Raw genomic sequence first — 24705 nt, 5'->3', positions numbered from 1 at the left:
ATTTCTCTCATTATTTTGTGCAAAAGTATTGAGATAAGATCATCAAAAAATAAATATTTTACTAAATATTTCATAGTTTATGTAAGATTATGTCAAATTAAAGTATAAAATATCTCGTAAACCATCTTACCCTTATAATTTTTTATGTTGAAAATTGCAAGATATCGATTTATGTAAAAAAATATAGTAATTCCATTTTAAAAAACAAATTATCTTTAATACAAACTTTGAAAAGCACCTTTTAGAAAAAAGTCAGCGCTATTTTCTATTTCTCTAAAAATCAAATAACTTGTTGAAAGCACATTTTGTTGTACAAGCCAAAATAAAAAAGTTTTTGAAAATGATTGATAAAATGGGACACCCTGTAATATCTTGTATATACAATTAATTAAATAGCTAATGTTTTGTTATGCTATATTAAAGAGTTATTTTAAATTACAGTAATATTGTGATGTAATGATAAAGATTTAAAAAATTATGAGTGAATATATATATATTTATATATTAGTAAAAATATGTGCAATAAAATATAATTACTAACATATTAAATTTTTGTTTACAACTGTGCGGCGTATTATTATGTACTTTTAATATATTTCTCATATGCTATTATTAATTTTAATAGTTTTTCAATTTGATAATTTTTTTTTACAAAATTTAATAGATACATCAGATATATGCGTATCTCCTATTCAAACTGCAACGACAGATAAAGAGAGTGCAATATCCAATAAAGAGAACATAAATCCAGTATTATCTTCAGTACCAGCCCCAGTATTACCTGCATTGGATGGTATGTAGATTTATACATGTGCTTTTTTAAAAATTAGTCATATGTATTTTTTTTAGATAAGTTAGATATGTTTATGCTTTAATTCTTTTTCAATGAGTAATTATTATGATATACCGCTCGCGAAATTATTCATCATAATGGTCGTTTTTAAGCTAATAGAATTACAAATAATTGATACAAGAATCATTTAATATTTTTTAAATATTTTTAAAAACCAAAGATTTTGTCATATATACGCATATACAATCAATTTCTATGTACAGTAGCATAGTGACAACCAACTTTCTCACGAAATAATGACAAGTTATTTGGATTACAACTGTCATGACTGGTCTTGATGCATAATATAAAAATAAATATCCTGATTGAAAGTTATGTTTTAAACAGTTGTTATACGTGTTATATTTTGAATAATACTAAAATATACTTATGTAAATATCGAAAGTTATTCTTGTTTTTTTTTGCAGTTTCTCGTACAGGATGTCTTAAAAATTCTGCAACAATTAAACATTTGGAAAATAAAAGCTTTTTGAGAAAATATTTCAAATAAAAATTATAAGGCTTTAAGTGATGTATGAAAGTTGCAAATTATAATATATTTTCTTCAAAATAACCTCAAAACTGTTTTCTTTACATCAATTGATATGTCTAATTATTTTATGCATAAAAGTAATAAAGTATTAAAGATTATCGAAAACTAAATATTTTACAAGAGATTTTATATTTAATGCATTACATAAAGCCCTATAACTTTTATTAAATATTTTTTTGAAGTATTTGTTTTCAAGATATTTGACTATGGCAGAACTTTTGGGACATTGTATATTTACACATATTTATATTAAATAATATAGGATATCGCATTTTAAAAGATCCACACATTTCTTGAATTAAGATTTACTATGTTCATTTAACATATCTTGAGAAATAGAAGATAAAAATATAAGCAAATATTATAAAATGCATCAAAATCAAAGACATTACAGTTATATGTTAATGCATGTTTTCACTTAATGTTCTTTTATATTTTCTTTTATACTTTAGATATTAATAATGATAAAGAAAATAGCAGTGATTCGGAATATTTGCCATCTGAAGATGAACTACATTTATTGGAACATAACGAATCACAACAGAAAAAGAAATTAGTTTTAGAGGAGAAATTAAATACAACTGCGTCTTCAGTATCGAATACAGATGTCTCGATAGAAAATAGTACTGCGTGCAACGACGAAGATATGTATGTAGAAATGTCTAATGCTAAAACTATAAAAAAAAACTACTGTTTCTATTGCTTGAAATTGCAAACGCAACTTCCGCGTCATTTGGAAACTGTACATCGTGATGAACCTGAAGTTAAAAAATTCGCCCTATTAGCTAAAGGCAATCCGGAACGGAAAAAAATAATAGATATTATTAGAAAAAAAGGAAATTTTCAGTTTAACATAAACTCAGAAGCTAATAATGGAAAACTTATTGTATGCAGACGTCCCAATGAAAAACACAATAAAGTTGCTACAGACTTTATAGCATGTGGAAAATGCCAAGGTTTTTTTGCAAAACAAACCATACGGCATCATTCTCGAAATTGCTTTAAAAAAGATTTTAGTAAAAATAAATGCATCATGATTATGGGCAGAAAAGTGGCTTGCAGAATTCATCATTTGGCAAGTGAAACGTTAAAGAAAATTGTATTTCCAGTAATGAGAGACGATGAAGTAACAAGAATTATACGATATGATAAATTGTTAATATTATATGCAAATAAGTTATGTATTAAATATAAAACACAACACCAGCACGATATGATACGTGCAAGGTTGCGCGTTCTTGGTCGATTCCTATTAGCATTGAAGAAAATAAATACAACTATTAAAGATTTCAAGTCACTCTATCATCCAAAAGTATACGATGATTGCATTTCTGCAATTAATATTGTAGCAGGTTACAATAATGAAGAAAATATTTACAAAACTCCAGCGGTAGCGGCTAATTTATCAACATTGCTTAAACATGTGGGAAATCTACTTATTACAGAATACATAAAGGCAAATGATTCAGAGAAAAAGAAATTAGTAAAAGATTTTCTAAAATTATTAGTTGTAGACATTGGAACAACAGTCAACAAAACTGTCATTGAAACACAATCAGCTTACAAAAGACGCAAAAAAGTGAACCTACCGTTAATGCAAGATATTCAAACATTGTATCAACATTTGGAAAAAGTAAGAAAAGAGGCCTATGAGGCATTAGAAAAATCTTTTTCTTACAAAAATTGGATCTCTTTAACAGAGGTAACGTTAACATCATTTCACGTATTCAATAGACGACGAGCGGGAGAAATAGAGCGAATACTTATCGAAGATTTTAAAAATCACGAAAGTATAAATAAAAACATGTATTGCGATATATATGCATTATTATCAGAGAAGAACCGAAGAATAGCAGAAAATTATAGTCGATTTTGCATTAGAGGGAAATTAGGGCGTACCGTACCTGTGTTATTAACGAATGAGCTACTTAAATGTGTTAATCTGATTTTACAATTTCGTAAAGAAGCTGAAGTAACGCAGAAAAATCCATACGTCTTTGGATTACCTGGTTATAACAAAAATAGATATAGATATCTTAGAGCCTGCATATTAATGCGCAAATTTGCGCAAGAATGCAATGCAATTGAATCATCAAGTTTACGCGGTACGATTTTAAGGAAACACGTGGCAACTCATTGCATACAATTGAATCTTAATGATATCGATGTTTCCGATTTGTCTACATTCATGGGACATGCAGAAAAAATACATCGAGAACACTATAGACAACCGCTTGCAAGCAGGGATATTCTTAAAATATCACAATATTTAGAGGCGGTCCAAGGTAATATACAAGATTTGAAAGAATCTTCATCAGACAGCGAACTCGAAGATGAAAATAATAATCTAGATGATGAAAATAATAACGACGCAATGATGATGACGCACATAAATGAAGAAAATTTATCTTTAAGTAAATATATAGAAATTTAAACTAATTTTCTATTTTTACTTAATAAGAAATACTAGGTGAAAAATTAAAGATATTACATTTTTTTTGACATTGAAATATAAAAATATTTATTCGATAGACTAGCACACAAACATGATTTAATAACGTCTTCTTAGGCAGCAAAAAAGTCCGAAAAACAAAAACATTCAAAAGACGTTCTAGTAATCTATGAATGTAAACATCTTTTAGCAGTGTTTATGATATATTTTGAATTTTTTATTGCTTGCGATAATACATTTTTAATACATTATTAATATACATTATCTTAAATTAGCTCTTTCTTTTTTATTAAATTAGTACAGAAATTTTTATTGAATTAGTGATTATATATATATGAAATTCGATTGTAACAAGTTCAATTTTTCACCTTGCGTATGTTTATTTGAAACGTATTTATTTTTAATGCTGAAAATTTGTTTATTTCAGATATATCTTCACATAATACATCCAATAATATAATAAATGAGAAACCAAAAAATAAACGGAAAAGATCCAGTAAGTATTTCGCATTGATTTATTAAAATTCATATTTTCATTGTGTAAGTTATACAACAAGAATATTAGATCAATATTTGATGATTTTATAAGTATTTCTTGAAAACACTGTCTCTTTAGTTTAATATTTTTAAAAATGTTTCAAAGATTCTCTCTCTTGAATGTTATAAAATATTTAATAAAGTTATTCATAATGGTGTTTGTTACATATATTAATTGCTACATATTACAAAGTACATATTACTAAATAATTGCAATGTTTAATCAATATCATTTTTCTTAATTTCTTTGATAAGCAATAGTTAAAATTCAGAATTATTTTATGTAAAAATAATCGCAGTAGGTATACTAGGGGAGTTCTAACCCGGGGGCAATGAGGGGGGGTGAGGGGCGGGGGGGAATCGGGGGCGAGGGGGGTGACGTCACGCGGGGGAGGGGGTCTTATCAGTAGATAAGCTTATCTTTTGTTTATAAACATATCAGATAACCTGATAAGGGGATCATGTTACCTGATAAGGGGATCATGTTACCTGATATGTTTATAAACAAGATAAGATAAGGGGATCATGTTACCTGATATGTTCATAAACAAGATAAGATAAGATAAGCGGCGTCTTTGTAAGGTATCAAAGATAAGATAAGCGGCGTCTTTGAGCGATATCTAAGTTTTCATAAACAAGATAAGATAAAAATTCTACGAATGGCTGCCGCCGTTTCAGGCTTGGATCGAGCGCCGACAATTGGATATCTAAATTTTCTCCAAAGATAAGATAAGATAATTCTGCGAATTATTAAGAACAAAAGGTTTGCCGACAATCAAGCGGGTTGATCCGTACAGGTTGCGACATGTTAATCCGATCCGACGTGTCGATCCGACGGGGTGAAATGAAATAGCGGCCTTATCTATGTATTTCTAAGAATTATCAGCGATATCTAAATTTTCTCCGAAGATAAGATAAGATAATTCTGGGAATTATTAAGAACAAAAGGTTTGCCGACAATCAAGCGGGTTGATCCGTACAGGTTGCGACATGTTAATCCGATCCGACGTGTCGATCCGACGGGGTAAAATGAAATGGCGGCCTTATCTATGTATTTCTAAGAATTATCAGCGATATCTAAATTTTCTCTGAAAATCCAAGATAAGATATCGCACAAATATTTCTCGCGAATTAACAATTGCATCATCATCCCACGAACAAAGGGATGATCGGGATATATAATGAGGACCGATGCAGCTACCGGGCCATAGTACCACTGGCGAGCGCACGCTTCATTCAGAATGTTTGTAATACTATCAAGTGCTTCCGACATTCTCAGTTTAAGTGCCGAACAGTTACAATATATTCCTAAGAGTGTTTTACTGCAAAAGTGTGGACAATTTGTAGAGCATTTGTGGGAAAAACTGCCGGAGCACATTAAGGTGGATCCTGAGGTTCAAACCTATCGACGCTGTCGTGAACATTACAATCAACCGTGGCAGGAAACGCACATTGACGGTCCGACACCCATGATCAGGGATTGCAGCGAATGTCAGCGAAAATAGGCTGAGGTTAAAAGTGTGAAAAAGTGATAGACATCGAAAAAATGGAGAGCACACCGCAAAATCATGCAGAGTGTCATGAGAAGGGGTGTTATAAGACTGCCGAGAGATGGTATAGACATCTCGAGGTATGCTGTCACAATGAAAAAAAAGATAACCCGTTTTGTAATAAACGTGAAGCGGCGACTTCAATTGTACAATATGTACGAAATCGCGAACGTGGTGTGCGAAAACCGCATACAAGAGATGTTGCCTATTTCCTGGAAACGCATGAAGACATTGTAAGAGTGGCTGGTGATTTATCTAAATGCACCAGAACGTCTAAGCGACACAAGCGAGTCGCATGTTATCAACGTCGATACAAAAATTGTGTCGATTATTTCACTGTGGACAACTATAATTTTGGCTACATGGACATGCCTTCACTATCGGTGTCATGCAAAACACAATCATCCGAAAATGATTCTGACCAAGAAATGGAGGAGGAGTCAGATAGGAGAGAACCGTCATCATCATCATCATCATCATCATCATCATCATCATCGCCAGATTTCTTGTCGGCAGCCTATTTATCTATTCTATGATAAAATAGGTGTACAACATATGTGATATTAACGTGTTCTGAGAGAGAGAGTAGATATGTCTTCGCGGAAGGTGTAAACATGTCGATAGACAACTACTGAGTAGCCGCTATTTTTGTTTCGTCGGAGATCATCTTTCGGAGATAATTGCATCATTGCATGAACAAAGGGATGACCGGGATATATAATGAGGACCGATGTCACTGCCGGGTCATAGTACGGTGACATTTCGGCGTAATAAGTGACTCGAGAATAAATTGTTTTTGTGATAAAAAATGGAGAAAGACAAAGAAGTAGTGATCTCCGACGATGAAGAGATGGAGGTGGTCGTCGTCCCTGATGACGAGATGGAGATCATAATAATTCGAAAAATTATATCAAATTACGGTTTATCGATTCGTACAAGTTTCTCAGCGCTAGTCTCGACAAATTAGCGTCATTTTTGGATAAAGAAAAACTAAAAATTTTACATTCAAAATATCAAAATTTAACTAGTGAAAAATTCAATTTATTGACACGGAAGGGCGTCTTTCCGTACGAATACATAGACTGCGTGGACAGATTACAAGACACATGTTTACCGCCGCGCGACTCATTTTACAGTTCCTTAACCGGCGACACAGTATCTGAAAGTGATTACGCGCACGCCGAGACCGTCTGGAGCCGATTCTCCCTTCGAACGCTAGGCGAATATAGCGATTTATATTTAAAAATTGATGTCTTGTTATTGGCCGATATATTTGAGAATTTTCGCGATAGTTGTATAAAAAGTTACGGACTCGATCCCGCGTATTATTATACTCTCCCCGGATATACATGGGACGCCATGTTAAAACATACGAATATAAAATTTGAATTATTAACAGACATTGACATGGTTATGTTTGTCGAACGGGATATACGCGGCGGCCTTAGTCAATGTTCAGGCCGATACGCACAGGCTAATAACAAGTACATGCAATCGTACGACCCATCGAAACTCTCATTGTACCTCATGTATTTCGATGTAAATAATTTGTACGGATGGGCAATGTGTCAACCATTGCCGTATGCCGATTTTCGGTGGGTCGACGATATATCGAATTTTGACGTATCATCGTTCGATTCGCCTATAGGCTATGTTCTCGAAGTAGATTTAAAGTATCCGCGGCATCTTCATGACGCGCACATTGACCTACCGTTTTGCCCGACGCGCGATAAGCCGCTCGGCAAGGGAGTATAAACTCCTCGCAACGCTTTGCGATAAGAAGCGCTATGTGATACACTATCGTAATCTACAGCAGTGCACGCGCCACGGGCTACGCATAACAAAAATATACCACATACTACAATTCACGCAGTCAGCGTGGCTGCAAAAATACATCCAACTCAACACGCAGTTTAGAACACATGCGAAAAACGATTTTGAAAAAAATTTATATAAATTGATGAATAATGCGGTATTTGGCAAGACGATGGAAAATGTGCGCAATCATGTTGATGTAAAATTATTAACAAAATGGGACGGACGGTACGGTGCGGAGGCAAAGATCGCGAAACCAAATTTTCATAGTACTAGCATATTTTCGGAAAAATTAGTTGCAATTAAATTACGCAAACTCGAAGTTAAAATCTACAAACCAATCTACGTCGGCATGTGCATACTCGACATATCAAAAGTATGTCTTTATGAATTTCATCACGAATACATGTCACCGCTCTATCGTGACAATTGTAGAGTAATGTACACCGACACGGACAGTTTAATATATCAAATTAAATGTCAAGATGTCTATGAAAATTTGAAACGCGATATCGCTCGATTCGATACCAGCGACTACGCCGCGAATAATGCGTACGGTATACCACTCGCAAATAAAAAAGTGCCGGGTCTGATGAAAGATGAGAATAACGGCGCGATAATGACCGAATTTGTCGGGCTTAGAGCAAAAATGTATGCTTTGCGGGTGGACGGTAAAAAAGATACTAAAAAGGCAAAAGGTGTCAAAAATAACGTCGTAGCGCGTAGTATAACAACGACGATTATACGCGTTTCCTTAATGATGAAATAGAAATGACGCGTCAGCAGTCATGCATAAGATCGAAATTACATAAAGTGTATACCATCAGCAAGACAAAAATTGCTCTACACTAAGTCCCTACGACGACAAACGGTATGTCGTACCTGAGTCGACCGACACCTTGCCGTGGGGACATTATAGAATACCGTTGTAAATTATATTTATTATATTTATTATATTTATATTGTAAGGATGTATTAATGAGAAGTATATATATTTTATATATTTTTTGTTATATATTTTATATATATATGGTATACAATATATAGTATGTTATACAATGATTGAATAAAATACATTAAATAACATTGTTTTTATGTATCCAAGAGTTGTGCGAACTGTCGAATCCCAGCCATTTCACGTAAACCTCGTCACCCCTCCTGCGCAGTATTTTCTCTACGAGGTACACATCCGGACAATTTGCGCGATGCAGCTTGTGCTCGTAAAACGCTCCAGCGATAGATGTCTTGCGATAATCCTCGAGTAGATATGTTACGGGATTAGTATGCTGCACTTTAACAATCTTAAACACCTCGGTTGTCCAATTTGGCGTGTAACCTTTCTCGAAAAGTTGTTTGTACTCGCTGACGCGTACCTGATCACCTACTTTGAACTTTGCCGGGCCCGCGATTTTTACACGATTGTACACGGTAGCCAAGAGTCTTTCGGCGATCGCGGGGGTAACGTCGACGGGTCGCATACCAATCGTTCGATGCTTGCGTCCGTTGTAATCTGATACGAGGCGTGGCAGTATGTCGAACCACTTGTAAGTGCCATTCAGCGTAAACATCTTCCACATGTCGTTCTTTAGCGTGCGATTGAATCGCTCGACGACCGACGCCTTCAATACCGAATATGTCAAATAGTGATTAATGTCATGTTTTCGCATAAGTCGTTGCACATCGGCGTTGTAAAATTCCTTCCCGTTATCGGTTTGCATGTTTTTCGGACATCTCTTGCTGTCTCGAATTATCTCAGCGATTGCGTCAGCTGTCTCGCTTCCTCCTTTACTCTTGAGTGGTACAGCCCACGCATACTTGCTCAACACATCGATGACGGTGAGTATGTAGTGGTAACCTCTGTTGAAGCCTCTGTTGAAACGGGAGTACGGACGCATCTCGACAATGTCGGCTTGCCACAGATCATCGTATCCTCGCACTATGACATGTCTTCGAGGGAAATTTTTTCTCGCTGACGTGTGCAACTCGTTTACCAACTGCCTTCTCTCCAAACTATGTTGCTCGTTGTTATTTTCACTATTCATTCTCGTTCTTTCACGTTCGTTCACGTTGTTTCGGGGTTCTTTCACGTTGTTTCGGGGTTCGTTCACGTTGTTTCGGGGTTCTTTCACGTTGTTTCGGGGTTCTTTCACGTTGTTTCGGGGTTCGTTCACGTTGTTTCGGGGTTCGTTCACGTTGTTTCGGGGTTCTTTCACGTTGTTTCGGGGTTCTTTCACGTTGTTTCGGGGTTCGTTCACGTTGTTTCGAGGTTGTTTCGGGGTTCGTTCACGTTGTTTCGGGGTTCTTTCACGTTGTTTCGGGGTTCGTTCACGTTGTTTCGGGGTTCTTTCACGTTGTTTCGGGGTTCTTTCGGGGTTCGTTCACGTTCGTGCCATGTTGTTTCGGGGTTCTTTCGGGTTAGGTAGTCGTTATAGCGTTGTTCACTCCCGTCCTTGACCCATTCGAAAATCGTCTTTGACTCGTTTGCAGCCTTTTTCACAGTCGTTTCTGATCCGTTCGCAGCCGCTTTTGAATCGATCGTAACCGTCCCTGACCTGTTCGCAACCCTTACTGAGTTGGTGATAGCCTTGTATGTAACCTTTAAGGACTTGTTCGTAGCCTCGTTCGCAACCCTGTTTGACATGATCGTAACCTCGATCGTAGCGGTCGCGTTCACCACCGTTTCCAGGTCGTTCACAGCTGCTGCTTCCGGGTCGGTCACTGATACCACTCATTGTTGTTTGGTAGCACGTCGATCGTAACCACTCGAGAATCCCTTCTAGACGTTTCACAACTGTTTGATAGACGTTTCTGAGCCAACCGCTCATTAGATGTCTGTGTCTGAGGTAGTGTTTGGTGCACGCAAAAGTTCTTTTATCGCAGTCTCCAACGCTCGTACATCCTTCTCTAACGCAGTCAGCTTCTCATCTAACTCTTTCTGTTGGACCATCAATGTTTTAAAGCACTCTTCCAGGTACAATTTGTTGACGGCATCGGTATCCGCCTCAGGTTGCGCTACACGGCGAATCTTGTGCGATCTCGCGTCATAATCTGTAGCGACGCGACATAGAGCGTTTTTACGCACACATCTTCTCATCAATGTGTGCCAATGATCGCCGGTTGTATCAATTCTCCTCTCGAATAATCCAAATTTATTGATAGACATTTTTTGCAATGCTTTGTAGAGTGTCACGCGATGGACTGAATAGATTGTCGGAACCCTTGTTTAATTTATAATAATGCCCGCTTCCCGCAGTTCCTCGATGATCGACAGGATCTCGTTGTCGTGCGCGTTGTTGCCGGCTTGGTGCGAAGCGTCGAGCAATCGTAGGCGATCCACTAGCTCGTTGGGGTTGTCCCAGTGCACGTAATCAATCTTATTGTCGGTTAGCGTCATAGCGCGAGGCATTCCAGTGCCAGATTTTGGGCTCTCCACCCGTGTCAACGGTGCGATTATATATTTGTACTTGTCCCCCTTGCTACTCTTCACACGACCTTGCGCACCAAAATTGCGTTTATGCACGTTTGTCGTCAATAATATGTGTTTGTATTTTTGCAAATCGTCATCCCGGTAATTAGGTCTTTTCTTGAAGATCAACTCGTACAATCCGGGCGTTCCAATGTACCGCGTGCCGCCTATGATTATATTGTCATCTTTGTCAATCGCGAATCGCTTGCTGTCGAGCTGCATTTCATTCTCGCCGAAGTAGACTCCGTATACATTATCAATTTCTTTCTTCTCATCAGCACCGAGGAGAGCGTCCATGTACTTTTGTCCTAATGGCCCCCAATCCTTTCGCATCATTTGTCGACCTTCCGACGATCTTAACCAGTGTCGAAGGGATATTTCGGGCGGGTTACGCGTGGTTTCGAAAACATTTTCGTCTACGAGTGCTTTGGGTATCACAGGTAGTACGCTTATCGGTGTAGATGTTGTCGGCAATGAAGCGTCCAATGGCTTCGAAATATCATATTTTCTCTTTTTCAATGCCTCCTCCTCCTCTTTATATCGCTTGATAATTTTATGTTTTCTCTTTTTCGGTGTCTCCCCCTCATACCGTGTCTCGATCTTCACACCGTCATCGTCGTCGTCGTCGTCGTCGGTGTTAGGCTCGTTTTTCACCGAAATCGTCGCGTTGTCGACAATCTTTTGTAGCGGCTCGATAATAGGTTTAAAGTGAGTCTTGACGGCGATATCATCATCGATCTTTCCGGTCTTCAGAGCGCGGTGTTTCTTGCGGATCGATTCGGCCGTCTTCGCAATCTCCTTGGCAACCTTTTCACGCTCGCAAATATTATCAGCCATCCTAAACTCTAGAGAGTGCTGTCGACGACTAATGGCTCTGCGGTATCGCGAACTCGTTAAATCCTTTTCTGTATCGCCCGTTCGTAAGCGAGCTGTCCTTGTCTATCACTAGAAATCCATACTTTTGTTGCCAACATGTACGACATAACTCACTGAAATCCTCATACGACATGTCGGTATTCACGTGATCGTTGTACACGTGCTTCAAATTGGTGGCGTCCTGTTTAAATAGGATTAGCAGGTTCGCGTTGTCGCGTATAAGATGTTTCGGTATTCTCGCGTATGTCTGACAGAAATAGAAGCAGTCGATGTTCGAGTGGCGCCCCATTGAGAAGTACTCTCTTATTGTATCTTGCTTGTCGCATGCCACGTCATCAAAGACAAAAATTGAATTTGGATATGCCTTGCTTGGTGGAATGACGTCACTGTTATTGGAGAATGTAAAGTAGCCGATTTCGTCAATCGGTGTCAATAAATCTTCCAAATAGCGATATTTCGGCTGTTGCAGCGATTTCGAGTATACGTACACGTTCTCGAAACGCATACCGTGCGGACTTTCCAGCAGGCTTATCAACACGTTGGTTTTACCGCAGTTTGAGGGGCCGCAAACGATCGCGCGTATACGAGGTGTGTTCAAAAAGTATCGCAAATTTTGTGTTTTTTCAAAAATTATTTATTTATTCATGAATATCTATTTTGTCCCCTTCAAAGTAATCCCCACCAGATATTATACACTTGTGCCAACGTTTTTTCCAATCCTCGAAGCACTTCAAAAAATCATTTTTTGTGATCTTGTTCAGCTCCTCCTTCGATGCCGTCTTTATCTCCTCAATCGTAGCGTAGCGTCGTCCTTTCATGGGCCTCTTCAGTTTCGGGAACAAGAAAAAGTCACAGGGGGCCAGATCTGGGGAATACGGTGGCTGCGGCATTATTAGTGTGTTGTTTTTGGCCAAAAATTCGATGCTGTTTTTGGTCGAAATTGAGCAATTTTGGTACGAATTTCGCGGCGACCCGTGTCATGTCCAAATCATTGGTGAAAATCGAATGGCACGAGCCAATCGATATGTTTAGGTCCTCAGCAACTTTAACGGTGATTCGACGATTGACCAATACTATTTTCTTCACTTCATCAATGTTTTTGTCTGTTGTTGACGTGCTTGGGCGTCCGGCACGCTCTTCATCGTTCACATCTTCTCGGCCCTCGGAAAACATTTTGTACCACCGATAAACGTTGCTTCGGTCCAAGGTAGCTTCACCATATGCCACAGTCAACATTCGGAATGCGTCCGCGCACTTAATTTTGTTTTTCACACAAAATTTGATACAGATTTTTTGATCCATTTTTTGGAATAGGCAAAAATCGAAAACGAGCCAAAACACGTGCAAGCAAAGCAGCTGTCAAAAATTAACTGAACATTCAAAATGGCCGTACTTGTCGGCATAAATGAGAAACATGAGTACCAACATAACACCACAAAAAAATCGATAATCAAATATACGTAACCCGCAGAAATTCAAAATTCGCAATACTTTTTGAACACACCTCGTAGTTGTCGGTAGCATCGTACCGTGTTTGCGCACACCTTCGTTCACGCTGCAGCGTACTCTGTCGTCGTAATTCATCACTCGTATCGTCAGAGGTTGTCGCACGAATTTCATTTTCTCACTCCCGATTTGACCTCCAACGTCCGCCTATTTATAGCTGCGCGGACTCGCGCTTTGCTCAGTAATGTCTAAAGAATGCAACGGATGTCAACGAAAATATGCACAGGTGTATTAAATCGTGCGATAAACGCACTTCCGGTCGAGCTTCATATTCCCGGTTATCAATTTTGCGGCCCGGAAACTCGTTTGGAAAAGCGATTGGCTAGAGGTGATCAAGGTGTCAACCCATTGGACGCGGCGTGCCGTGAACACGATATAGCGTACTCTCGGAGCAGCGAACTCACCGAGAGACACGCGGCGGATAAGGTACTCGCCGAGAAAGCGAAAACTCGCATCGTCGCGAAAGACTCGAGTCTCGGTGAGAGAGCCGCGGCCGCAGTTGTCTGGACAGTGATGAAGGCCAAGACGAAGCTCGGCATGGGCTTGAAAACGAAAAAGAGGAAGACGAAGAGGAGGGTACTTTCGGCAGCGAAACGAGGCGGATTTTTACCGATTTTACCAATGCTGGGTGCGCTCGGATCCCTGGTCGGCGGAGCGGCTGGCGTAGCAAAAGCGGTGAACGACAATAAAGCCGCGCAACGTCAGTTGCAAGAGATACTACGCCACAATCGCGCCATGGAAGGCCGCGGACTGTATCTCGCCCCTTACAAATATGGACGAGGAGCGAGGAAAAAAAAAAACGTCAAAAAAACGTTAAAAATGCCGCAAGGTGTAACTACAAATGTGCAATTGCTATAACTTGCAAAACGTATGCACATTCCATATTTTAAAGGTGTATTTATGCGCAATAATTTACCGATAAATGGCGCGCGAGAAAATGAGAGCGGTATCGTCAATCTGGACAGCACAGACGGTTCTGGCACTCATTGGGTGGCGTATGCAAAAAGGGGAAATCGCGCAATCTATTTCGACAGTTTTGGCAATCTTCGACCACCCGAGGAATTGGTGCGATATTTAAACGTGCCGAAATTGGAATACAATTACACCTCTTATCAAACGTATGATCAGAGTATCTGTGGACAATTGTGCTTGCAGTTTCTCCGAGATTTCTCGCCGCGAATTTAAAGACTGACATTGCGTTATTTAACTCAGTTTTGTCAACATGTCGCTAACACTAACATTGACTGGGAAGAGTAGCGTCCTCGCGGCGACCTACTTTCCGCCCATAGATTTGAGCGACGCGGACTACGAGCTCGGTCTGACGGATTTTGAAACTTATCACACTATATCGAATGTGAATTCCTCGAATAATAAATTTTACTACGGCACAGACGATGCGGAAATTACGATTCCCGAGGGATCGTACGAGCTGCAAGCGATACATGAATTTTTGAAACGCGCACTTTCCCGAAAACATAATGCTGTTAGTGATAAAGGTGTCGACGATGAAGATTACCCAATCGTGCTCCGCGCTAATTACAATACGATGAGAAGCGAGATCAAGTGTGCCTACAGAGTAAACTTTAGCATGCCCAACAACATTGGATCGCTGCTGGGATTCTCGAATCGTATACTGCAACCGCGAAAATGGCACAAATCGAACATGGCGATTAATATTATCAACGTGAACATTATCCGCATAGAGTGTAACGTGACCGCGGGTGCATACAGCAACGATAAACTCGTTCACACGATACATGAATTTTCACCGAGGGTACCACCAGGATATAAGATATCGGAAATGCCGGCGCAGATCATTTACCTGCCGGTCTTCGTACGAAGCATTACTGATTTAGTGTTACGCGTTACTGATCAGGAGGGACAATTGCTCGATTTTCGAGGTGAAGAGATAACAGTTAGATTGCACGTACGACGGCGGGCCACCCTCGTGCGACGGATGCTCGTGTTGAATAAAGACACGAAGAACACAATCAGGCCAGCAGCAACATCATTCGCTAATATCAAATCAACTACGAAGAAGAGACTCACCTCGTCAAACGTTGCGTTTTTACAATCTTTGGGATTTGCGGTGCGCGCCATCTGAACAATGACTGAGATTCTCAACATCGAGGAAGAGCCAGTCTTTGACGATCGCATCGTCAAGATTAAGACTCACACATACAACCCGTTTGCCAACACAACATTTGGATACAGCAACGAGATAAGAATACTCATACAACAACAGGATTTATATACGTTGCCGTATGAGAGTTTCCTCTACATCGAGGGTGAACTGCGGATAACTCATCCAGTTGAGGGATCCAATGTGATGCTGGGAAATAATTGCGTCGCATTCATGTTTGACGAAATTCGCTATGAGCTCGATGGTGTGGAGATTGATCGCAACAGGAATGTGGGAATAACAAGTCTGCTAAAAAACTATGTAACAATGTCATCCGATAGAAGCGTGATTATGCGAAATGCAGGCTGGGATAGCCCGACTACTGTGAATGGATACTTTAATTTTTGCGTACCGCTGCAAATGTTGCTGGGATTTTGCGAGGATTACAAACGCGTGGTTATTAATGCGCGTCATGAGTTGATCCTAATACGAGCGCGCAACGACAATAATTGTCTGTATGGAAATTCTGCACTGGAGCCTGCGATCAACATATTCAAGATACAATGGCGAATGCCACACGTGTTGTTGAGCGAGATTAAGAAGCTGTCGATGCTGCGCGCTCTGGAAAGCGGACGTTACCTCAGCATGGGTTTCCGCTCGTGGGATCTATACGAATTTCCGCTATTGCAGCGTACGACCAAGCATTCGTGGGCCATTAAGACCGCGACTCAACTGGAGAAGCCGCGATATGTAATTTTTGCCCTGCAGACAGGGCGGAAAAACGTCATGTCCGAGGATACGAGTCGATTCGACAACTGTAAATTAACCAACGTGAAACTCTATCTGAACTCGGAATGTTATCCGTACGACGATATGAATCTGGATTTCGATAGAAACAGATGGTCGATTCTGTATGACACGTATGCGCGTTTCTGCAAAAATTATTACGGATACGAGTATCTCGAGCCGAGCCTCACCATCACACGGTTTTTACAAAACGGTCCGTTTGTGATTATCGATTGTTCTCGACAAAACGAATCGGTCAAGAGCGCAACGGTGGATGTGAGATTGGAATTTTAGTGTAAGGAAAATATACCTAATAATACCACAGCATATTGTCTCATCATGCACGATCGCATGATCCAGTACAACCCGTTGACCAACGTTGTGCGCAAAATCACCTAAAATTGTTTACACAACTACGCGCGTGAGAGAGGGGAGGAGGAGGATACATAATCATGATGATGATGCGAGATGTCTGATGTTAGTGAAGTAATACCTCTCGACTGACTCACATCGAAGAGATCATGTCCGCACCAACGTTTGTCGACCTGCAAGGATTTATCCTAAACAAGCGATTTATCGTGAAGGAAGCGGCAATCCTGAGAAGAGGATATATCATGTCGCACTATTTCTTCGCATGCTCTGTGCCGTGGAGCGTGCTTATAAAGTCGGAAAGGTGCCAGGCCTCATGGATAACTCAGCATCATCACCGCTTGCAATGGGAGGATGGAAATGTTCCATACTGCATGGCTCAGCGCTTGATCACGGCAGCTATCAATGGCATAAATGAACAAGACGAGGAGGAAGAAAAAGAAGAGTCCTCTCTCGTGTATGTAAAAGGACTCGAAAAGCGAGAGTGGCTTGCCGAAATAGTGGACGATGTGTGCAGCGGTTTCATGATTGAGACCTTGGATGCCATATATGAAGATGTGCCTGCATTAAATAAATTAGATCCCACATATACTCTACGATGTAATAAACATGTAAAAAATTGCGCGTTACAAAATGTATTTAAATTATTCAATTGGTGGTCGGCTAATCGCGACGATCATCCGTTTTTTGAATAAACATATTATTTACATACTATTCTCTTTGTTATTTTTCCTAACTAGATATTTCTAAGAATTCTTTTTACCCCCACTACTTTTAAAAATTTCTCACGCAATCGTATTTCTAAGAATTTCTTTTACCCCCACTACTTATAATAATTTGTCTTTCCCTCCAGATATATTTCTAAGAATCCCCCTCTCCTAATATTTTAAATATTTCTCTTTGTTCTTTCCCTCCAGATATATTTCTAAGAATCCCCTTCTCCTAATATTTTAAAAATGACCGTTACTCGATTATTAGTACCTTATTATACAATCAGTCTTTCGTCGACCGTTCTAACTGACGGTTCACTTTTTAATACTTTCGGTTCAAAGAAGCAGCAGCAGCATGAATTACTACATGCCGAGACATGAAGAAATGTGCGAGAAGAAATGCGACGAGTAAGTATAACTTTTTTGTATCTTTTATATATTTTATATTTTTAATTTTATTTTATCTTTTTTATCTAATTTTTACAGCGTTTCGCTGGAGCCTCGTGCGGTTCGCATACTTGGAAGACGATACGCATTGACGGCAACGGAATTCAAATTCCTCGAAATCGGCATCAGAATGGATCCGCCGAGTTACGTGGAGATCGCCATAGGAGATCATCGGGGAAAACAGCTATTACTATCTCTTGAAACGTGGAAAGGACTCTACGAGCAACGCCACGCTATTCACAATTACCTGAACAATGACTCCTCCTCCAACAACGATGTGTATAATTGCATAAGTGTCGGGCCGCTAACAGTGCGATTTCACAAGATAAACGGCACCAAGCTCATAAGTCTCGAATCAGCGAACGTGCGCATGATGATGGTCGAATCGACGTTACATCGTATGTTCGAGCTCGATTCATGTATTGAAATAATGTTCGATCGTTTGACGAGGCTCGTCGCAACGGTTGATATCAAATATACTCAATTCTCCAATATTGCATCCACTGTAACGAATGCGAGAGAATTGTCGAATGCGATACGCGCTAGCAATGCCTTCAACATGCACCAACTTGTCGATTGCGAGCTGGTGGCTTTAGTTTTTAATATGTAATAAAACTATATATAATTATGTATTAAATATAAGATGAATAAATACTTATATGTATATATCATGGTGTACTTTATTTGCGCGCCACCCGTTACATACTTTGTGAGATATAATTATTGTGTCAAGGACATTGCATTCAGCGAGAAAAAAATCGATATTTTTATCTTACGAGATAAGACCATCCATGCTGCGGCAGAATCGATAATTTTATCTTACGAGGCGCACGCGACATTAAGAGACAGAAGATGCAGTGCGCGAGAGTAAGAGAGGCGCACGCGACATTAAGAGACAGAGAGAAAGAGATCCAAGCCTGGATTCAGCACGCATTCGAGAGAGAAGACACAGCGCGCGAGAGTAAGAGAGATGCGGCGGCGAGAGAGAGGTAGCGCGCGGCGGCGAGAGAGTCGGCGGCTCGGGCCTGCGGCGAGAGATGCGGCGGCGAGAGATGCGGCGGCGAGAGATGCTGCGAGAGAGAGTCGGCGGCTCAGGCCTGCGGCGAGAGATGCTGCGAGAGAGAGTCGGCGGCTCGGGCCTGCGGCGAGAGATGCTGCGAGAGAGAGTCGGCGGCTCGGGCCTGCGGCGAGAGATGCTGCGAGAGAGAGTTGGCGGCTCGGGCCTGCGGCGAGAGATGCGGCGGCGAGATTTTGCGGGAGAGAGTCGGCGGCTCGGGCGGCGAGGGATGTGAAGGAGAGGAGGAAAAACATTTTTTTTATTTTAATAAAATACATATTTTATTCATTACTTTTTTATTCATATTTTTTTTTACATTAGTTTTTACATATTTTTTCTATAAGGAAAGAAGAAGGGAAACATTTTTTAAATTAATAAAATTTTATTATATTATTAATATTTTTTTTTATTCTTATTTAATATATTACCGCCGGCATTGGCATTACCCGAGGTGTACCGCGTGGAGGTTGCCGGTCGGATTTACACCTCATATGTATGTGTATGTGTGTGTGTGTATGCGTGTGTGTACTTGTACATGTGTTGCAGTAGAGATGAGGACCCCGCGGTTCGTCACTTCCGCGGTATTTAACGACTCCAAACCCTCTCTACTGTGTGTGTAAATAAAAAATAAAAAATAATATATGTAAAATAAAAAAATATAAAAATATAAAAGAATAAAAATATAAAAATATAAAATATAAAATATAAAAAATATAAAAATATAAAAAATATAAAAAATATAAAATATAAAATATAAAATAAATACGGTGACGGCGAGTGAGCGGAGAGAGCCGGCGAGAGAGAGAGAGATGTGGCGGCTCGAGGTAGTGGCATCTACACATAGAAATATAATAATAATAATAATTTAATATTTTATAGATTTTTTTTTTGGTATTTTAATATACTTACAGCCCTGATGGGGCAGTAAGAGAAGGGGTCGCATCACCCATCGCTGTCATCAGACTCGACATCTGTGCATAGAAATATAATAAATTAATATTTTATATATATTTTTTGACATATATATATATATATACTCACGTCCTTGACATGTGGGACAAGCGTTGGCCAGGTAGAACACGTATAGTCTTTCCCGGCAATCCTCGCAACGCAGTTCGGGTACAGCTGTGTACCGCGATGTAGTGTGTCCCTCGATGGTTGTGATGCTCAGGAATCTGCCCCTGTTTCTCACGAAACAGCGAAAGCAGATCCTGATCATCTCCCATGGTGCGACGAATGCCATGACATACGACGCCACAGTGCATACCCTCGCTGTCTCGTCGAGGGATGCAGTGGCGCGTATGCCATACATGCGGGACCTGCACGACTCCCGGACAGCGTTGTCACTATCGTACCCATCTTCATCTTCATCTTCATCTTCATCTTCATCTTCATCTTCATCGTCATCGTCATCGTCATCGTCATCGTCATCGTCATCGTCATCGCCGTCTTCATCAATGGGTACGATATCGACCTCCATCTCCTCAATGTTATCCAGGACGTTGTTCACCTCCCTGTCATACACAGGGTCGTACATCGCACCATCACTGTCGCTGTCGTCGTCGGAGATGGTTATGATCTCCATCTAGTCATCAGGGACGACGACCACCTCCATCTCTTCATTGTCGGAGATCACTACTTCTTTGTCTTTCTCCATTTTTTATCACAAAAACAATTTATTCTCGAGTCACTTATTACGCCGAAATGTCACCGTACTATGACCCGGCAGTGACATCGGTCCTCATTATATATCCCGGTCATCCCTTTGTTCATGCAATGATGCAATTATCTCCGAAAGATGATCTCCGACGAAACAAAAATAGCGGCTGCTCAGTAGTTGTCTATCGACATGTTTACACCTTCCGCGAAGACATATCTACTCTCTCTCTCAGAACACGTTAATATCACATATGTTGTACACCTATTTTATCATAGAATAGATAAATAGGCTGCCGACAAGAAATCTGGCGATGATAATGATGATGATGATGATGATGATGATGACGGTTCTCTCCTATCTGACTCCTCCTCCATTTCTTGGTCAGAATCATTTTCGGATGATTGTGTTTTGCATGACACCGATGGTGAAGGCATGTCCATGTAGCCAAAATCATAGTTGTCCACAGTGAAATAATCGACACAATTTTTGTATCGACGTTGATAACATGCGACTCGCTTGTGTCGCTTAGACGTTCTGGTGCATTTAGATAAATCACCAGCCACTCTTACAATGTCTTCATGCGTTTCCAGGAAATAGGCAACATCTCTTGTATGCGGTTTTCGCACACCAAGTTCGCGATTTCGTACATATTGTACAATTGAAGTCGCCGCTTCACGTTTATTACAAAACGGGTTATCTTTTTTTTCATTGTGACAGCATACCTCGAGATGTCTATACCATCTCTCGGCAGTCTTATAACACCCCTTCTCATGACACTCTGCATGATTTTGCGGTGTGCTCTCCATTTTTTCGATGTCTATCACTTTTTCACACTTTTAACCTCAGCCTATTTTTGCTGACATTCGCTGCAATCCCTGATCATGGGTGTTGGACCGTCAATGTGCGTTTCCTGCCACGGTTGATTGTAATGTTCACGACAGCGTCGATAGGTTTGAACCTCAGGATCCACCTTAATGTGCTCCGGCAGTTTTTCCTACAAATGCTCTACAAATTGTCCACACTTTTGCAGTAAAACACCCTTAGGAATATATTGTAACTGTTCGGCACTTAAACTGAGAATGTCGGAAGCACTTGATAGTATTACAAACATTCTGAATGAAGCGTGCGCTCGCCAGTGGTACTATGGCCCGGCAGCTGCATCGGTCCTCATTATATATCCCGATCATCCCTTTGTTCGTGGGATGATGATGCAATTGTTAATTCGCGAGAAATATTTGTGCGATATCTTATCTTGGATTTTCAGAGAAAATTTAGATATCGCTGATAATTTTTAGAAATACATAGATAAGGCCGCCATTTCATTTTACCCCGTCGGATCGACACGTTGGATCGGATTAACATGTCGCAACCTGTACGGATCAACCCGCTTGATTGTCGGCAAACCTTTTGTTCTTAATAATTCGCAGAATTATCTTATCTTATCTTCGGAGAAAATTTAGATATCCAATTGTCGGCGCTCGATCCAAGCCTGAAACGGCGGCAGCCATTCGTAGAATTTTTATCTTATCTTGTTTATGAAAACTTAGATATCGCTCAAAGACGCCGCTTATCTTATCTTTGATACCTTACAAAGACGCCGCTTATCTTATCTTATCTTGTTTATGAACATATCAGGTAACATGATCCCCTTATCTTATCTTGTTTATAAACATATCAGGTAACATGATCCCCTTATCAGGTAACATGATCCCCTTATCAGGTTATCTGATATGTTTATAAACAAAAGATAAGCTTATCTACTGATAAGACCCCCTCCCCTCGTGACGTCACCCCCCTCGCCCCCGATTCCCCCCCGCCCCTTACCCCCCCTCATTGCCCCCGGGTTAGAACTCCCCTAGTATACCTACTAATCGCTACTAAAGAAAAAAAATCATTTAGTTGAAAATAAATATTGTCATTTTTAGTGTATATATAAATACGTTTTCTTGCTATTCTTTTATGATTTTAGTAATTTTTAATAAAAAATGTAAAGCTAAAAAATATTGTTTATATTTTCTTTTATGACTATATTTTTAATAAAATGTAAAGCTAAAATATATAAAATATATAAAATTTTAATTTTATTTTTTAATATTTCGGTTAATTCACATCTAGTAATTCGGCATTTATCAATTTCAATATGTATGCACTATTTTCATAATATATGGTAATAATATATATTTTTCTAGCATCTCCTTATGGCAAAACCAAAAGGCAGCGTTGGACAGAAAAAGAAAAAGAAACAGTACTTCAAGCATTTTCCACACATATGAAAAATTTAACGCTACCGTCTTTACGAGAAATTCAAGAAACTAAAAAGAAGTATAGTTGTTTATTTAATCGGACATCGCCGCAAATAAAAACATGGATCCATAATAAACAGAAAGATCTACGACAATATGAATAATGTCATTCTGGTAATTGCAACTGCTTTGAATTCTTGTTTATTTCATTAGATAATATTTTAAAAAATGTTTTCTTATCATTTAATTAATACTTCAAACATAATACTTCAAATTTATTTTATATTCTTTCAAGATGTCAGTTTTCGACAAAATTTACACCGATAATGAAAGTTATTGAAAGTTGCAAACAATATAATTGTAGCTTTTAATTTTTTATGAATTTTTTGTTTTGTTTATTTTGAAATATTATTTTTGTTTTAGAAGCATAATAGCATGCTACATATAAAACGATAAAATATAAGTATAATACAATACAATAGTTTGAAAAAGAATTTAATTTGCAAATATATATGTATACATATGACCTCTTGTGTATCATAAGACTGCTATTCTATTGTAATTTATTTATTTTTCGTGATACACACACAAGACGGTATTGTGGACATTTTGGTGACTAACTGTACTTTTCTATTATATATACAATATTATTTATTGTATTACAATATGTATATTATATATAATAATTATTATATCACAAATGATATATATACATATATATATAGATAATATGTTACATATAAGTAGGTTACATATTTATCTTACTTATAGCTTTTTATTATTACAACATGCTCATTTAGCGAACAGATGAAGATATTTATGTTCTTTGGAGGACTTAGGTTAGTGCGGACTATTTCTAAAAGAAGATAGCCTCAGTACTCTTAGTTTTAGACCAATGGGTGCTGGAACTGTCCTTAGTCGAGGACAGAGTCCGCATTGGTCGACGTCCTTGATCGAACTTAGACCAATGGGTGCTGGGACTGTCCTTGATCGAGAACAGAGTCCGCATTAGTCGACGTTCTTGATCGAACTTAGACCAGTGGGTGTTGGGACTGTCCTTATCGAGAACAGAGTCCGCATTGGTCGACGTCCTTGATCGAACTTAGACCAGTGGGTGCTGGGACTGTCCTTGGTCGAGGACAGAGTCCGCATTGGTTGACACCCTTGATCGAACTTAGACCAGTGGGTGCTGGGACTGTCCTTAGTCGAGGACAGAGTCCGCATTGGTCGACGTCCTTGATCGAACTTAGACCAATGGGTGCTGGGACTGTCCTTAGTCGAGGACAGAGTCCGCATTGGTCAACGTTCTTGATTGAACTTAGACCAATGGGTGCTGGGACTGTCCTTATTGAGGACAGAGTCCGCATTGGTCGACGTCCTTGATCGAACTTAGACCAATGGGTGCTGGGACTGTCCTTGATCGAGGACAGAGTCCGCATTGGTCGACGTCCTTGATCGAACTTAGACCAGTGGGTGCTGGGACTGTCCTTGGTCGAGGACAGAGTCCGCATTGGTTGACATCCTTGATCGAACTTAGACCAGTGGGTGCTGGGACTGTCCTTAGTCGAGGACAGAGTCCGCATTGGTCGACATCCTTGATCGAACTTAGACCAATGGGTGCTGGGACTGTCCTTAGTCGAGGACAGAGTCCGCATTGGTCGACGTCCTTGATCGAACTTAGACCAATGGGTGCTGGGACTGTCCTTGATCGAGGACAGAGTCCG

General features: G+C 39.5%; 2 protein-coding genes across 2 annotated transcripts; both read left to right on the top strand.

Annotated features, from left to right (window-relative positions):
• Positions 1–732: 732 nt before the first annotated feature.
• On the top strand, positions 733–23697 carry LOC146722710 (uncharacterized; the record flags this gene model as incomplete). Its single annotated transcript, XM_085483988.1, has 4 exons — positions 733–793; positions 3587–3799; positions 4265–4333; positions 22928–23697. Coding segments are annotated over 4 exons (561 nt in total), but the record flags the coding sequence as incomplete, so codon positions are not given.
• LOC146722711 (uncharacterized) lies at positions 17017–18631 on the top strand. Its single transcript, XM_085483992.1, has 2 exons — positions 17017–17321; positions 18061–18631. Exons 1-2 carry the CDS (start codon positions 17017–17019, stop codon positions 18629–18631), a joined length of 876 nt encoding a protein of 291 aa, XP_085340118.1.
• Positions 23698–24705: the final 1008 nt, after the last annotated feature.

Source organism: Nylanderia fulva, unplaced genomic scaffold (assembly GCF_048542155.1).
Source record: "Nylanderia fulva isolate GAGA-0341 unplaced genomic scaffold, ASM4854215v1 Scaffold284, whole genome shotgun sequence".
NCBI lineage: Eukaryota > Metazoa > Arthropoda > Insecta > Hymenoptera > Formicidae > Nylanderia > Nylanderia fulva.
This window is presented reverse-complemented; position numbering and strand designations above follow the sequence as displayed.

Excerpts from the sequence above, each read along its gene's own strand:
- LOC146722711 (XM_085483992.1), top strand. The coding sequence starts at position 17,017 with ATGTCCGCACCAACGTTTGTCGACCTGCAAGGATTTATCCTAAACAAG. Across the intron at positions 17,322-18,060 it reads AAAGAAGAGTCCTCTCTCGT|CGTTTCGCTGGAGCCTCGTG; the intron begins GTATGTAAAAGG and ends TAATTTTTACAG.